This window comes from Cupressus sempervirens, chromosome 3 (assembly GCF_028749045.1).
Source record: "Cupressus sempervirens isolate cs-2001-9-10 chromosome 3, ASM2874904v1, whole genome shotgun sequence".
Lineage (NCBI taxonomy): Eukaryota > Viridiplantae > Streptophyta > Pinopsida > Cupressales > Cupressaceae > Cupressus > Cupressus sempervirens.
This window is the reverse complement of record NC_143120.1, coordinates 349,774,459-349,791,884: the sequence shown is the minus strand read 5'-3', so window position 1 is coordinate 349,791,884 and position 17,426 is coordinate 349,774,459. Positions and strand designations below refer to the sequence as shown.

The 17,426-nt window shown below is 35.7% G+C and overlaps 1 protein-coding gene across 3 annotated transcripts in view; it reads left to right on the top strand.

The window, feature by feature from the left end:
* The first annotated feature begins 344 nt into the window (after nt 1–344).
* Nucleotides 345–17,426, top strand: part of PRMT11 (arginine methyltransferase 11) — a 32,679-nt gene continuing 15,597 nt past the window's right edge. The window contains exons 1-5 of one of the 3 annotated variants that reach the window (XM_089819781.1): nt 345–461; nt 551–988; nt 3,786–3,941; nt 4,203–4,266; nt 4,365–4,507. In XM_089819781.1, coding sequence (XP_089675907.1) covers nt 761–988; nt 3,786–3,941; nt 4,203–4,266; nt 4,365–4,507 — 591 coding nt within the window. In that variant the 5' untranslated portion in view covers nt 345–461; nt 551–760. Of the gene's footprint in view, nt 462–524; nt 989–3,785; nt 3,942–4,202; nt 4,267–4,364; nt 4,508–17,426 lie in introns of those variants that run through there. The other 2 variants (XM_089819782.1, XM_089819780.1) reach the window with 2 other exon arrangements.

The following is a 17,426-nucleotide window of genomic DNA, read 5'->3' as shown; positions in this document are numbered from 1 at the left end:
ATCTATTGTATTTTCTAAATTTCACAAATTAATGGATGGCATTTTCTCAAAATTTAATCATGGAGTATGTGAGAAGTTTTGCCACATCTGTAACAATCTATCCATCCATCGAAGTCATCTTTATAACCCGAACTCTTCAAATTTGTATACTTAAAGCTTAAAGATATCTCCTATTGAAATGAATAATGATTAAAACATCAGATATCTCCTATTGAAATGAATAATTAAAACATCAGGTATCTCCTATTGAAATAAATAAATAATTAAAACATCAGATATCTCCTATTGAAATAAGTAAATAATAATAAAGACATCAGATCTTATATAGGCCGGATGCCTTTCCTAGTGTTATTAGTGGGCGTGTTTTCCGTTGAAGTCATATACGACCAGTGTGGCAGTCCTCGACTCCGAATCGGCCATTTTAAGAAATGTAGTTCCTAAAACAAGGGTACAAAAATTAGGTTACGACTATACTCAAACAATTTTTCTTTCATATTCTCATCCTCAAATTCCTTTTTACCCTCACACCCGACCAACATTGTTATCGCAGATTGAAGACACATATTTCGATTATACCTTGGTTGGAGGATAAAACATCTCCCGACAGATTGAAATCGTCAGCTAAGTTTCAAAAAAATTACGCTTCTCTTCAATCATTCTGTTTCACTCAAAACTGCAGTGCTCAAAACAGTACCCTTTGTGTCGAGGCACTAAGTACGTACAGCAAATACGGGATAAAAAGGGACATAAAAAAAGTTTAATGGGGCGGCGCAACAACAAGGGCATTAAGGGAGACAAATCGTCAGGAAGCTCAAGCTTAGATGCCCAAGTCATCAGAATGAGTGTCGACGACGAACAAGACAAGGCCGAGTCTTCTATGGTTGCTGCTGCTGTTGAAAATTTATCGAAGGACAATGTTTTCACTGGCTCTGATCAGACTAGTGCTGATTATTACTTCGATTCCTATTCCCATTTTGGTAAGTTGAATGCACACCTTCGAAAAAATGATTTATATTTTATCTTAAATTTGATTATCCTTTTCGTCTCTATGGATAATAACTGTGATTACATTCATGTATGCCTTGAAAGCAACATCCATTTCTCAATGTGATATACTCTGTTTACGGCCTTGACGGCTTTAGTTTACATGTATCTACTATGCTTAAAGCTAAAACCCTGACTTATTAGTATCGTTTAAATGTGTTCATGAACTTGTGAAACTTTAGTTTCTTATTTCATTTTCTTTTCAGAAGAATATTTAGTTGTTGTTTTTCCAGAAGCATTTTTGTACTAGAACACATGAGCATTTTGGCCACATTATTTGGACGGGTGGATGCATTTATCCTGTTATCATTTTATTTGTGTTCACGAGCTTAACTGTATTTTGCACGTGTACATGTTCAGGTCACCCTGTTATTCCATTCTCTGAATTTGTACAAAAAATTTGTGCATCATGTTAGGATTCTTTGTCTCTATGTTGTTGGGCTGGTGGTTTTTTTAGTATAAATTCTATTCTTTTGTCAATTGTTTAAATTTGTGAAACCTTTTTTCTTTTTTTATTCATGTGCTTAGACGGTCTTCTTACTATGTTCTTTGAATTTGATCAGTGATATGTAGCTCTTTTGTGATGTACCGGGCTTTTCTGTTTATTTATGTTTGTTGGCGACTAGGTTTATAACCTATGACTTGATTTATTTACCTTATTTTGTAATTTTTATTTATCTTATTTTGTAATTTGAAGTTTATTACTCTGGTTGATAGTGGCACTGGTTGTTAGTGACTGTTACTTTCAGCTCACCAAAGGGGCTTTCATGTATCAGTGTTTTCATGTCAGCTTATTTGAGAGAAAACTGTAGAAGGGACGTGTTTCTGATATGTTTTCATTTATATATAAGTAGCTTTGGGAGAGTTCCTTAGAATGTCAACTGAACAATAGTTGGTGTTTATGGTCTCTTCTTACATTGAGACTTGATATGTTTGTGTTTGTATGTAAATTTATGGGATTATATTATGAGGAATGCTAGATGGAGGGTTTTTGAGAATTTGGTATCCTTGTGTAACTTAGAGTTAGTGTTGTAAGTGAAAGTGAGCAATTTTTAAGGATTGAGTTAAATGATTGTTTTGCTTTCTGTTAGATGAGGTTCTTTGTTTTTTTTTTGTATTTGATCTCATGTATAATGAGTTTTACATGAGGGTTTGAGATGTGTTGGAGCTAGCATATGAGAGAGAGAGCGAGATATTTAAAATTTTAAAGGAACGTGAACTGAAAAATAGTTTTTAAAATTTTTTATTAGCTCACATTATATATCAGTGTTTTAAATATGTTCATGAGGGAACGAAAACTTATAAATATTTTTATTGGTGTCAGCTTATGTAGTATTTATCAGCTTGTACAGCATTTCTGATATATTTACCTTTGTTTCTTCTGCAGGCATACATGAAGTGAGTATTGAACTTCTAATGGTTTGGGCCATTTACACCTTTGAACTATTTATTTCTTTATTAAAACGCTTTTTAGTTTATGAATGCAAACTGTGCTAAAGATAGTTATTCATGCAAATGCCTTTATGTGTTAAAACTTAAGAGAGAGAGGTATCTATGGTTTTGGTTAATGTTGTAAGAATGCCCTGAGTTGTTTTTGTGCAAAGTTCGGTTGTATGCAAGCATCGGGCGTCAATGTCCATATAATGGTTTGTCAAAACTAGCAGATACAGTTATTGTGGCTTTCTGTGTGCAGCTAATATTGACTGTGTCTCCAGCTGTTGTGTTATTTTGTCTTTCTGATTGACATAATACTGGAATTATTCTGCCAGGAAATATAAATCTGGAGCATGCATTTGCCATTCTTGACTACATAGTTTTTGTGTGAAAGCTTCCAATGAACTGAAACTCTTTTCCTTTGGTTATAATAAATTTGAACATGGTTATGTACATTTTAAGGGTTTTATTTTGATATTTATTGAGAGCTGTCTGCTTAAAATTTAACCAGCAATAACATTAGTACAGACACAGTAGTCAAATCTACATGGTCTTTGGAAGGTACACGGTGTTGTGGTTTTACTGAGAACTATATTTTGCAGACATTCTGTTGCACTGGGATCCATGTAAGGTTCAGTCCAGTAGCATTATTTTATAACCGTGGAGGATATTTAATGTCTGCAGAAGAGCAGTGCTGGAAGTCACCTCACACTGTGTAGCCACTATGGCTAGAAGTTTATTTAGCAATTGCTAACTTGAATATGTGGGTATAATATCTTTATTAGGAATGGATTCAAGCGCCTTTAATATTTCTGCATATAAATATGTAATATTTCTGCATATAAATATGTTGTTTCGATGGATTTAATCACGGAGAAAAGATTTATCAGTAAGAATGCACTACCGTGTGATGGAGCATCGCATTTTGGGATTGCAACAATTGTGATGCAAGAGGTTTACAAATTCAGGATCATTGGATAGGTATCAAAGTTGCAGCCAAGGAAAAATGGTTCCTGTTTGTTGTTTGTAGAGCACTTTGATCCCACTGGGTCCAGTTAATGATTGTCTGCAAGTGGTGAAAATGCCATGCCTCAAGCACTTTGGTTATAGAAACAAACTTCTATTGTTCCCGTAGCATACCTATGTTAACCTATTTTTTGTAAATAAAAAAAATAGCCTGCATTTGTTCTTTTATTAGACTAAACATTTTGTTGCATGCTTTGTATGAGCTTTGAAGGATGCATTCTCTGATCCTGAATTTCAACTAGGCCTAGTTAGATATTTTACACATGAACATGTTTTTGCAGGAAATGCTAAAAGATACAATCAGAACAAAGACATACCAAAATGTAATTTATCATAATTCATTCCTCTTCAAGGATAAAGTCGTACTTGATGTCGGAGCTGGGACTGGAATATTGTCTCTCTTTTGTGCAAAAGGAGGGGCAAAGCACGTTTATGCAGTGCGTAAATAGACTTTTCTCACTATACGATTTCTTGCTTTCTTCATCTTTGACCTTGGAGATAAAAGAAATAGCTCAAATATTTTAGTCTGTTGAATATTTAGTCATCCAAAAAACATGATCAGCGATTCACAAGCAGTATATGTTTTAGGAGTTTCTGTGAGCTGTATTTGAAATAGGTTAATATTTGATTCTGTGAGCCAATAGATGAAGATTGTGGTTGACAGTTGATACAATGTATGCCCATACTGGTTGCTGCAGGTGGAATGCTCTCAGATGGCTGACATGGCAATGGAGATTGTTAAAGCAAATGGCTATAGTGATGGTATGGAAGATGGACATATGTTTCAGTTTTTGAAATTGGTTATGATTTTCTGATTGTTTTTTTTCTTATAAAAATGTCTTTGTGATTCTGTCATGTAGTCATCACTGTTCTCAAGGGAAAAATTGAGGAAATAGATTTACCTACCCAACATGTGGATGTTATCATTTCAGAATGGATGGGCTACTTCCTTCTCTTTGAGAACATGCTGAACACTGTTTTGTATGCCCGTGATAAATGGCTGGTAAGTGGTGCAACAATATTGTGAAACTGTTGATGATAGATTTGGTGCATTTAAAAGTTTTTTATGAATTTTGTTGAATATTTTTTGTAGTTATCTTTTTTCATTTATAGTGTATACTGGAAAGAGTTTGGAATAACTCTCCTTTTTTTGGTTAAATTTCTTTTTTCTTTGATGTTTTATGGTCTCTTCTAATTTGTGCCTTTTTACTACATTTTTCAGTGTGGGATGAATAATGTGTTTTTAAAGCATTCATTATCCTTTTCTAATTTAACTAGAGCTGGCATATTGATAAAGGAAATATTGCCATGTCAGTGGCAATGGCCTTTACACTTAGAGGAGGCATTCAGAAGAGGGTATGATATGTATGCCTGGTACGGAGAACATCCATAAGGTAATGGAAAAAAGGTCTTTGTGTGGGCTTACAAAAATGTGGTCTTATGCACTACTTGCCACAGACCTAAAAACTCAAGGACCCCTCTGGGATATCTTGCTTCCTCAGGAGGGTTCTTATTCATTTTAATGTTCTGTTCTGTTGTAATGTTGCACTCCTATTTTGACCACATGACCACTCTCAAAACTTATCTTCACTCAAAACTTATCTTTAATATGCCAATCTACTTTTGCCCCGCTTATTATGGGATAAGAACAAAAAATCAAGCAATTGGGCAATAGGCAAGTGCACAGAGGATACAAACTGTGTTGATAGTCATCTGAAAAGCAACTGGTTGACAATACTCAGGAGGTATAAGCATCTGCATGTTGGTGATTTAGAAGTTACCAATAAGACAGGCCTTCAAACTCTCATGAAATGGAATAAGTCTCTGACAAATTCTCTTTTCTTATGTTAGTCACAACTGTTAATGTTTTGCTCAACATAAAGATAAACATCAATAAACAAAATGAAGAACAACAAGACACATAGAGACGCAACAATTTATTTTGGGAAAATCGTCCAACTTGAGGGGAAAAACCCAACCACACCCAAAAATATCTCTGTTATTAAATAATAGAGGTCCAAGTACAATGCTTCTAACTGGATAAGTTTGAGAGACTTCATATCATAACTGAAAGTCTCTCCATTTTCCAAATACGAGTCTCTGCATGTTTCCAAACTCATGTTTCTTTGCATGTCGCCTGTCACATGTCTCTTCATACAATAAAATGTTAGATATTTAGGGTGAGCCACCTAGCACACCTTGAATGCCACATCGTGCTCACTTGGTTATAAAAAAGATACAAATGAATATGATGGAAATATCATCATAAATGTCTTCTCTAGCAATATCAGAGGCGAAGATTTCTATCACAGCTATAATCTTCAACACTTTATTATGGAAGGCACACATAGCTGCAATAAAAAATGTCAATAACAATTTCTAATCACAAATATTTCTCAATAAAACATTGTTATCTTAGCATAACACTATTCAACGTAGCTACTTCTAGAGAGTGGACCATAAAAGCATAAGATTAAAGTCACGAAGTCACACACATGACTTCTACCATGCCTGCACGTAGAGGGTGGAACAAGGGCTTTCACCCCAGTCTTCTCACAATGAAGAATGCATGTCCATCATGCCTACTCACAGAGGCTGGATCCACCATACCTACTCGCAAAAGCTGGAACGGGGGCTTTTTCCCTTAGACTTCTCATAGAGAAGAATGCATTTCCACTATGCCTACTTGCAGTGGGTGGATCCACCATACCTACTTGCAGAGGGTTGAATGAGGGCTTTCACCCCAAACTTCTCCTAGTATCTCCATCATGTATAGATAAGATAAGATAAGATAATAATATTAATGTCCAAGGAAAAACCACAAAGGGTTTATGGGATTGAGCATACAAACAATAGAGCTAGCAACAACTGGAGCACCAAACGGTGACTGAAAAGAAACAAACCAAGATACAAGACCAAGAGACACAAGGTAAGGACTAAGAATCCTTCCTTGGTACAAAGTAACTAGTCACAGAAGGATATAACCGTAGATGATTCAAAGTCATAGATTGTCACTGAGAACCACTAGAGGAGTGTTGCTGCCTGGAAAGACTGGTACAATGTCTGACTAGTCTGGAGGGAGTGATGTTGGATGGCTTTTCACACCCTGTGGTGGAGACAAGGGGGAGAAAAATGCGGCGATGAGCTGGTTTGAGGTATGGCCTTGAGATGTGACTGACTGAAGGGGTATGCTCACGAAGCTGGGTGGCCTCCTGAAGATAAAGTGCAAGACACTGCTGGTCAACATAGCTAAAGAACTCTGAAAGAGAGAAACAATCTCTGAAAAGACAATAAAATCTCCCTCTAATCTCATAGTGGATAGGGCAACAAAATATGAAGTGGGTCTCAGTCTTGACCTCCGCCAAAGTACACAATCACAAATCTAATCCTTTCTGGCCATATGGTGATCAGTCCAGACTTGAAGACAATGAGAACCAATTCAGAAGGAGCCCAAAGAGAATTGAAGGGCGTGACACCAGTTTCGATAGAGATAAGCATGACACACAATAATACCATTTTGAATCTCAAGAAAATGCTCTGTATAAAAGGCCATCTTAGGACGTAATCCACCAGGAGAATTACTCCAAGTAGTGATAATGTACTGCCTGTAGATATCCTGTCTGAAATACTCAATTCAACTCCTGACAAAAGGGGAGGAGATGAGTAGGAGCATCCAACGAGAACTGGTATGAAGGGAAACGATCAATGTCAATCTTGATCGAACCCAATAGAGAGGTGGGCTGGGCGTGTCAGATCTCATAATCTGAACAGAAGAATAGTATGCCAGATTAGAGTACAAGAATGGCTCAGATTCTTTCTCAACATAGACTCTCTCTCAGCAGAGGCAACATTCTCACTACTTTGATTATCACAATAAGAGCCCTTATATCATTTTGACCAAACATGGAGCTTTAGTAGTCACATTGCCACACAAGTTTGCAGAGAATTAGGCATTCTCCCTCTTTCATGCAAACTCCCTTTGAAGAATGTCATTTCTTCCTCTTCAAGGAAACTAATCATAGTAACAACTTGCAAATGATCTTCCTCTTTAATGAGGATATGTATCATCAATTTAGTCCCTTGACTGCAAATAGCGTCCCCATGTTCATTTCTACAAGTTGCATGACTTTGCATATAATTTCTCATCGTCCTGTTGCTTCTTGAACCATCTTGCAATCAAGAGAGATTAATAATAATTCATAGAATCAACCTATCATGAAGAGAAATATGGAGATCAATGCTAAAGTTGTAAACTAGTAAACCATTCATAGTGATATAACAACAATTCATGATCAACATTCAAAGGTATAACCATAGAATACTTACCCTTTGTAGTATAATCTTTCTTGAGAAGGATCTCAACATGCACACAAATATGGTTGAACACACAATAATCTCTTCTAACAATATTGAACGATAAATGCAGATCAACACTCATATGATGATCATAGCATTTGCTAAACTGAATGTGTCCACAACATAGAGATGCATGAATAAAGATTGAGTTGGAGAAGAATTTCTTTCAATCTGAATTCCCGTCTTCTCCATCGTTGTGGTTTGAGATTCACACATACCCCTGATTTCCCTTTTTACACTCTTGGACACTTGAGATGATCATATAAGAAACACATAGATATATTGCAACGATATGTAGATACACACACATTACAATATCGAAAGGATCTCAAAGCATTGCTTACACACAAAACACACAAAAACTTGTTTGCAACCAAATGACAAAATATAATATTTCTATCAACTTGGCGACTTGGCTATATCCAGTTTCAGACGCACATAACACTTATAGTACCAAAAGAAAAAAACACGCTTCTAATAATCTCGTCTTTCTTGGATGAAGATGATAAGAATATTCACTGAAAATAGCATAAAGGCAATATTAAACAAATAATAATTGCTGAAAATGCCCACAAGAAGACAATGGACTTGAATTATAGGTACAAACAAGTAAACACCTAATCTGAAATGACTCAATGAAAAGAAATTTACCAAGAGGCACAATTTCAAATATTGGAACCAGTAAACAAAGAAAGACACTCCACCTCCAAATATGCCAAGTCATCAATTATTCAGCATCCACGTTAGAAAGAGTATGGTCCAATGGAGGCAACAAGATGGACCGGAAATAACAAGTGATATGTTGGTTATCACAAAGTGGATTACACTATTCATTCAGTGGATATCAACTCTTCAACTTCTTTGAATTACTTCCAACCAAATAAGCTGGAAGGAAATAAAAGCTATTTATGAACGTAGGATAGTGTTGATGATCGGGTGAGCCTCTAACCAATGCTTGCTTTGCCATATCAACTACGCACAAGAGGATGCTAGCTTCTAAGGATGCACAAATGATTTTCACATTGTTAATATTCATCCAATGCCCTGTGAAGGTGCAATCAAAATGAAAATCTTTAATAAAAGTTAAACATTTGCAATTTAGTCCCAGATCTAACCTTGCACAATTACTTACAATCAACAAGTACCAAAAGGTGTGGAGACTAGCTTCACCATTAATCATTATTTATCAATATTGTCCATTCATCCACTTCTACTTAACATGAAATCAAACCCAATCTAAGTGAGGAATTGAAGAACCATGTATCATTTCAATCCAACATTAAATAATCCACCATGAAGACCAACAATGTATCATCAATAATTTTTATAGCATTATGACAACAATTTCATCAAGTCTTATCTCCTATACCGCTTCTATTACTATTTTCTCTCCAATGGTTTTAAAATTTAACCTTGTAACTCTTTACAAATGAGAAGCCTTGGCATTTTATAAGTGTTCAAATATAATGAAGGGCCAAGATTAATCCCTACAAACCTTAATTAGGGTTGCCACCCTTTCAACCAATTACATGAAGGCACCACCCTATGGGCCAATAAGAAAATTACAATACTTTTGAGAGCCAATGAGGAAGATATCTTATCTTGAATATATCTTATATTAAAATTACAATTCTTATCTTGAAGACTTGATTGATTTTTGGTGATGGGAATATATCTCTTGATATTGAACACCATTAAGCCTTTGATTGTGGTGGCATTTACTCCAATTCCTCCATCTTCTTAAATTTTCTTTATTTTCATTCTTGAAATTTTCTCATTGCCATGATTTAAACTTTCTTTTGTTGATGATATAGATGTTGAAGATATCTTTCTCTGTAAAATTCGAACTAAATAAATGATTGGTGTAGCAGTCTTTGTAATGCGTTGCTGCTTCATATGCTGTGAAGTTGAATCAACATAGACATTCCTAGGAATTCCTATATCGGCAAATGCTTTCTTTGTTGACATTGAAGTGTCTTCCTTTTATTGACAAATGGTTCAAGAAAAATGAAGTCTTTTTCTTTTGCAACCATAGTTGCTTCATTTGACATAGTAGGCTCTTCATTGTAAAGACAATGAAGAGTCCACCTCCTTGGGTGGTAGAAAAGTTCATGCTTGTAGATGATTTCATTTGTTTGAGGTTACTGTTTTTGATATTCTTTGCTTAGACAATCATTCATATACAGTGCTCAGTATTGTTTGTGAATATATAGAGGTTTTGATTATAACTTCAGTTGAGTTAGTTTGGTGTGAATTGTAATTTAGACTTTTTTTCATCTAAGCAAGCCTATCTAAATATCAAAGATAGTGAATGAACTAAAGGTTGATTGGCTTGATGGCGCATCGAATTTCACCTCTTGGAAATTCAGAGTACTGATCACTGGCAGAAAATGATTTTCTAGACTTCGTGGAGAATGATGTACCTAAGATGATGAGGCAGAGAAAATTCAATGGAAGAAGAATGACATTGAGGCTAAGAAGTTTTGATAGATTTTGTAAAGGATCATCTTGTACCAATCATATCCAAGATGAAGTCAGGCAGAGTCATGTTTAAGACTCTTCAAAACTTGCATGAGATCAACAATACCAGTAGAGGTCGTTGCCTTAAGACAACAACTCCATCATATAAAAATGGCTAAAGGAAAGTCAGTCATATCCTTCTTCACGAAGATCACTCAAAAGATCAGCTATATGCCATTTGAGATATGGTTAAAGATAGAGACCTAGTTATGTTGACAATGAATGGTCTTCCTCAATCTTGAGAGTCTTTTGTCGAAGGCTTTTGTGGAAGATCTAAAATTCCCAAGTTAATTCGTCTTGTTGATTGCGTTCATGAAGAATCTAGGTTGGTAGCAAGAGGAAATGGACGAAGCTCTCATAATGAAGAAAATCATGTTCTTGCTGCTCAAATATTTAGAAGGAAAAGAAATGAAGGGAGAAAATGCAAATTCAAGAGGAGTAGAGATAGAAACTCTGATTCAGCCCCTAGACCAAAAAGGGGGACCTCTCTCACATTCAATGTTTCATATATGACAATTATGGCCATTATGCTCGAAGATTGTGCAAAAAGAACTAAACATCATGCTACTGCTGCAAATGTTGATGAGGTGTTACCTAAAAAGGAATCCAGTGACAACTTAAGGGGATTTCTATTCATCTCAACTCTTTCAATCATTGTTCCAACCGATATCAATGCTCGGTTAATTGATAGTGGTGCTTCACGTCACATTACTGGATATTAAGATCATCTTTTTAACTTGGTAGAAAGAGTAACCAATTTACAAATGATTAATGGAGATGATGCATGTTATTCAGTGAAACATGCTGGGGCCACTTTTCTTCATCTAGATTCCAGCATCCCTCTTAATTTGAGTGATGTCTTGTTTGTTCCAGGTTTCAAAAGAAATCTGGTCTCAATCTTAGCATTGTAGGACAAAGGGTATCGAATTGCATTTTATGAAGGAAAAGTTTTTGGTTGGCCAAAGTTTGTGCAATTGGTGTTCATCAAGAGAGTCTATACAAAGTTTCTATTTTTCTAATTCAAGTATTAGTAAATGAAACAAACGATTCCAATGACCTATGGCATTGGAGATTTATTCACTTATACTTAAAAGCTCTTCCATCCATGGAGAAGATGGTTATTGGTTTACCAAAGCTCAGTCAAGAGCATGATGACAATAAAGGATGTGCATTAGGTAAGAATCTTAAAGGTTCTTTTTTAGGTATGGAAAGTAGATCAAAATAAATTTTAGATCTGATTCATTTTGATTTATTTGGACCAATGTGTATGACATCTTTGAGTGGATTTTGGTATTATATGATTTCCATTGATGACTATATTCAAAAGATGTGGATTAATTTCTTGAAATCTAAGGATTCTGAAGAAGTACTTCATAGATTCAAAGAATTCAAAGCTCAGGTTGAAAATATATCCAGAAAAAAGGATTAAGGTTTTGAGATCTGATAATGGAGGATAATACACTGATAGAGGCTTTCAATTTTTTTGCATTGAGGTAGAGATCAAGAGGAATTTTTGTGTCCCATACAACCCTCAACAAAATGGAGTTGCAAAAAGGAAAATAGAGCCATAGTTCATCTACGAACTTTTGTTTGGTCAAAAGCCTTTTAGATTTGGTGTGTATATTTAGAACCAAAAGTCCACTAAAAATATCTGAAAATATGAATCCTAAAGAGGCCTTCACAGGTGTCAAACCTGAAGTTAGTCACTTAAGAATTTTCGCTTGTCCTCTTTATATTCATGTGCCTAAAGATGAAAGATCTAAACTAGAACCATCATGCGAGAAAGGAATATTTGTGGGTTACAAGTCTGCAAAGGCCTACAAGTTCTACACTCCAGGGCAAAAACAAATTGAGATCAGTAAGGATGTATTTTTTGAAGAGGAAGTTTCCTTCAAAATATTAAAAGGGTCTTCAATGGAGATAGTAAAGGACAAGAGCAACTCAGGACATGGACATTTATTTTGATCATTCTCCTAAGATTCAAAGGGAGTGGACTGAACCAGAGGAGACTTTGATCCACCTGATCCCATAGATCCAATTGATAGGCCAAGTGGTATTTCTATAGTTAGAAGGAAACCTTTATGGGCTAGACAAACTATGCAAGAGGTAGAATATATGCAGCTCCTTGTAACACTTTTCGAGAAAGTAATAGATTGCAGCAATTTTTTCAGAATGTGTGGCATTAACAAGTCGATTCATTTAGTTTGAGCCTTCTAGCATTGAGGAAGCATCCAATCAGCAAGGGTGGAGAGATGCTTTGTTAGAAGAATATCAATCTATTATCAAGAACGATGTTTGCGAATTTGTACCAAGGCCTAAAGAAAAATCAAATGTCTTCCAAGTGGCTTTTCAAGATCAAGCATGCAATTGATGGAGCTATTGAGAAGTTCAATGCAAGATTTGTGGTAAGAGGTTTCTCTCAAAATGAGAGAATAGAGTACGAGGAGACTTTTGCTTTCGTTGCGAATTCATGTATTCAGACTATTATTGCTATTGCTTTAGCTAGGTTGGAAGCAACATCAAATGAATGTAAAGACTGCATTTCTTAATGGTGTAATTGAAGAAGTGTTCATTGAATGACCAAATGGTTTTGTGATTCATGGGAAGGATTCTAATGTATGCAAACTAAAGAAGGCGGTGCATGGCCTTAAGCAAGCACCTCGTGCATGGAATTGAAGGATTGATCCATACTTGATGAGCTTGGGATTCCCCAAGATTGGTGCAGATTCAAATATTTACTTCAAGATAATTAATGGTAGGGCCTTAGTCTTGATTCTTTATGTTGATGATTTTTTTCTTACCAAAGAAGATAGTCACATTTCAAATGCAAGAAAGATTTAACCTCCAAGTTTGAGATGATCTTGGTTTTATACATTATTTTTTAGGACTAGGTGTGGTAAAGACCCAATGAGATTATTCGTAGTCAAGGGAAATGCACCATAGATGTCTTGAAAAGGTCTGGGATGATGGATTGCAAGTCCATGTCTACACCCATGGAGACAAATTTGAAGAAGTTGAGAGATGCTACAACTAGTTCTGATCTGGTAAATCCCACCATATCTACACCCATGGAGACAAATTTGATGAAGTTGAGAGATGATACAACTAGCTTTGATTTGGTAAATCCCACTATGTATAGACAACTAATCGGATCTTTGATGTATCTAGTGAATACTAAACCAGATATTTGTTATGCAATGAGTGCTCTTAGTTAGTTCATGTGTGAGTCAAGACAAATTCATCTAGTTGCAGTCAAGCATATCTTGAGATACTTGCGTGGCACAATGGGATATGGCTTTGATATACTTCAAAGTTCAGTTCAAGATCTGAAATTACAAGGTTATTTTGATTCTTACTGGGTTGGGAGTAACTAATATGAAAAGCACTTTTAGATGTTGCTTTAGTTTGGGGTCAGCTAAGATTTCCTAGTGTAGCATGAAGCATACCCCTGTAGCACAGAGCATTGTAGAAGCTGAATGCATTGCAACATGTGCAGCAACTTGAGAAGCAATATTGTTTGGTCAAACATTGGGGCCAAGTATGATTCATTGTGATAATCAAAGTTGTGTGACACTCTTTGACAATCCAGTGCTTCATGATAGAACAAAACAATGGAGAGCTAATATCATTACATCAAAGATATGGTGTTGAGGAAAGCAATTCAACTCAAAAATATTTTACATTGATGAACAAATAATTGATACTCTCACCAAACCTCTCTCCTGAGTGAAATCTGCATATTTTCGGGACAAGCTTGGTTTTGTGGAGAATGTTGCTCTTGCTGAGAGGGAGTCTCAACATCGTTGACCCTTACTATGTGCGAAAATGCATATTTCTTGGAGACAAAAATATGAGGTGAAAGCCCTTAAGCGATGTTGCTCTTTCCACTCATGGGAATAGTCATTGTGGGCTTCGTGTTGAGAGACTCCATGATGACATCACGTTGAGTTACTCCATGATGAGCACTTATGTATACACTTCTTTTCACATGGGAGTATCCGTGGTGCACGTAGTGTTGAGTGATCCATGATGTTATTACGTTAAGGGATTCTGTGATAATCTCTTTTCCACAAATAGGTGCAACCATTGTGGGTGTCATGCTGAGAGACTCTATTATGACATAGATATCTAGAAAGATACTCCCCTAACTAAGACAAAGTGTTGATGATATAGCTGCAGGAGATATCTTTCTCTACAAAATTCAAATCAAATAAATGACTAGTGTAGTAGCCTTTGTAATGCGTTGTTGGTTTATATATTATGAAGTCAAATCAACATAGACATCTAAAGGAATTCCTATATTAGCAGATGCTTTATTTGTAACATCTTTGTAGGTGTTTTAATTGAAGAGTCAATGGTTCAAGACAATGAAGAGTCTTCCTCTCATTTTCAAAAGTTACAAGAAAATGAAGTTATTTTCTTTTGTAATTACAGTTGCTTCATTTGACATGACAAACTCTTCATTGTAAAGACAATGAAGAGTCCTCTTTGAGTGTTAGACAAGTTCATACTTGTAGATGGTATTCGCATTTTTTTTGAGGTCACTTTTTTTGATATTCTTTGCTTGGACAATAGGTCATATACAATGTTCAGTATTGTCTACAGACATATATAGGTCTTGATCATAGTTGGCAAAATCGCAGTTTAATTTGTGATTAGATACAAATCACCGAGTTCCTTTGTTGGGTGAGTTTCTCCTAGAAAAAATGCGGATTCCAAAAATTGGTTGGCTTCAAAAACTCGCCGAGTAATTGTAGAGTAATCAACAAATTTTTCCTAAAAATTCGCGATTATTTACTAAAAACTCGGCTGCGCGTTAGTTCCAGCGATATAGGCAAAAAAATTCTTTTCTTTCAACACTAGTTTTAATTGGTGCGTTTGGAGGCTTGAGGAGGGGAGAGAAGGGTTCCAAGGCATTCTTAGTTGATTGTTAGCTATTGTAGAGGAAGATTTGATTGTATTGATGTATTTACTTCTAGACTTCTAGTTTGACAAAAACTATTTACTGTTTTGCTTCTCGCCATCAACATTCCTCATGAGAATGCAATTTTGTATCCACTATGCATTTATATATACCTAAACTTTGTTTGTTTCTTTTGTGTTCTTAATAATTAACTCATTAGATGTATCTTCTCATTGAAATTTGCAAAAAAATGTATTTTGAATTAAATTTTAGCGTTTTTTTAGGTTCTCGATTTTTTCCCTAATAGACTTTTAGGGGGCTTGGCAATTTGTTGTTCAGTCCGAGTTTTCCAACTATGGGACTCTTGATTATTACTCTTGTCGAGCTAGTTTGGTGGGAATTGTAATTCAGACTTCTGTTTCATTCATCTATGAAGTGACATTTTGTGGTTGGGTTTTTCTTCCTCGATTTGGAGGCTTTTCCTAGGGTAATTTTGTGTTTTGTGTTCATTATTTTGTTTTTGGTACTGCTTATGTTCATTTCTGGTATAAAAAAATCAACAGCTTGTACTTGGTCTCTTTCAATGCCTTCACTTTGATTTTCTTGGTGATGAAATCTTTATGCACTTGGATCCTTCAAAATGAATGTGGATTTCTGGAAGAAATTCAGGTTGATGATTTGTCCTTCTCCTTCTCCTTGTTCTTTGTTTTTTCTTGATTTCCATCTTGATCTTGATCTTTGAATTTGTACTTTGAGAATCTGAATTGAACTTCCCTTTTATTTAATCCAATCTGATTTGTTCATGTTGAAGCCTGATTTCTCATGTTTGCTTGCGTTCTCAATCTGACTTTTAGTTTTCTCCTAATGATTTGACCTTCAAAGTATGCCATTTTGCCTCCCTATCATCCTAAGACACCCATACTTGGGCGAATTTGAAGGTGGGTTGGGTTTTTGAGTCAAAGAGGTCAGAAATTGGAGGTGTCTTGGGATTACGAATTCCAAGGGGAGGGTGGATTCCACCCCTTGTGATTTTTTCTTTGTCTCTCTAATTTCGAAGTTTTAAAGCTCCTCACTTTTTGCTTGGTTTGCATCTAGCCCAAATGTTTGCAATTCATCTTCACCTCCGATGTACACCCTTTATGTTCACATTTAAATGCAGAACAAAAATCTAGTAGGTGTTGAGATTAAGAATCCCAAGAGGAGGGTTGATTCCACCCCATGGAATTTTTAATTTCGCAAACTCTACTCCACTTTATTATTATTATTTTGCATTCTTCCTTCATTTTTCCCCATCAATTTGCACTTGAAACTCACTTTTAATAGGGGCAGATTTTTTTTGGGTTATTGGGATTAGGAATCCCAAGACATGGTTGGATTCCAATCTAATATTGGGATTTTTCTTTTGCAAGTTAGCTACCCAATTCTTCAAGCCAGTTTCTTCAGCCTAAAGGGTGGGAGGATCTTATATAAAATAGAAGATTTAAGTTATATTTTATATAAATATTGTTAGGATGTTTGAGATAGGTTTCAGCTTCATAGGAGTTATAATAAAGTTTTTAGATTTTGAGAGTTTTCAAAAAAATTCAGACTTGGCCGAATTTCAAGATTTAGCATGCCTTCAGTGTTGTTTCCTCCCACAACCTCTCTTGACTTTCTAAGGTCAAATTGAAGCTGGAAAAAGGATTTTCTAATGATTCTAACTCTTTTCATCACAATCTCATGGTTTCACTGCATATCCTTGACTAGCTTAGCCCAACTTTCATGGGTATCCCTTACAGGCTTGAGCTCCCAATAAGCCAAAATTGCTTAAACCCACGTTTTTGACTTGGAGACTTCAAAATTGCTTCCAAGACAACCTAAGACCACCCAAAAGCATCTAAGACCACTACTCTGACCACCAAAGCAAAAAGAGGGCCCCCCCTTTTATAATGCAGTGATGGTATTGAAACCTCACATTAGGACGAAAGAGACCTCTAATAACTGCATATATCAATATGATCTGGAAATAAATCTGGTTCTGTGCTCATTTCTATGTTTTGGAATAGAGGACCACTTAATGTATGCTGGAAAATATTTATAATGAAACAGGACATCCATTTGCAGGTTCCAGTGTTGTGGGAGGTTATTCAAGCTAAAATGTTTG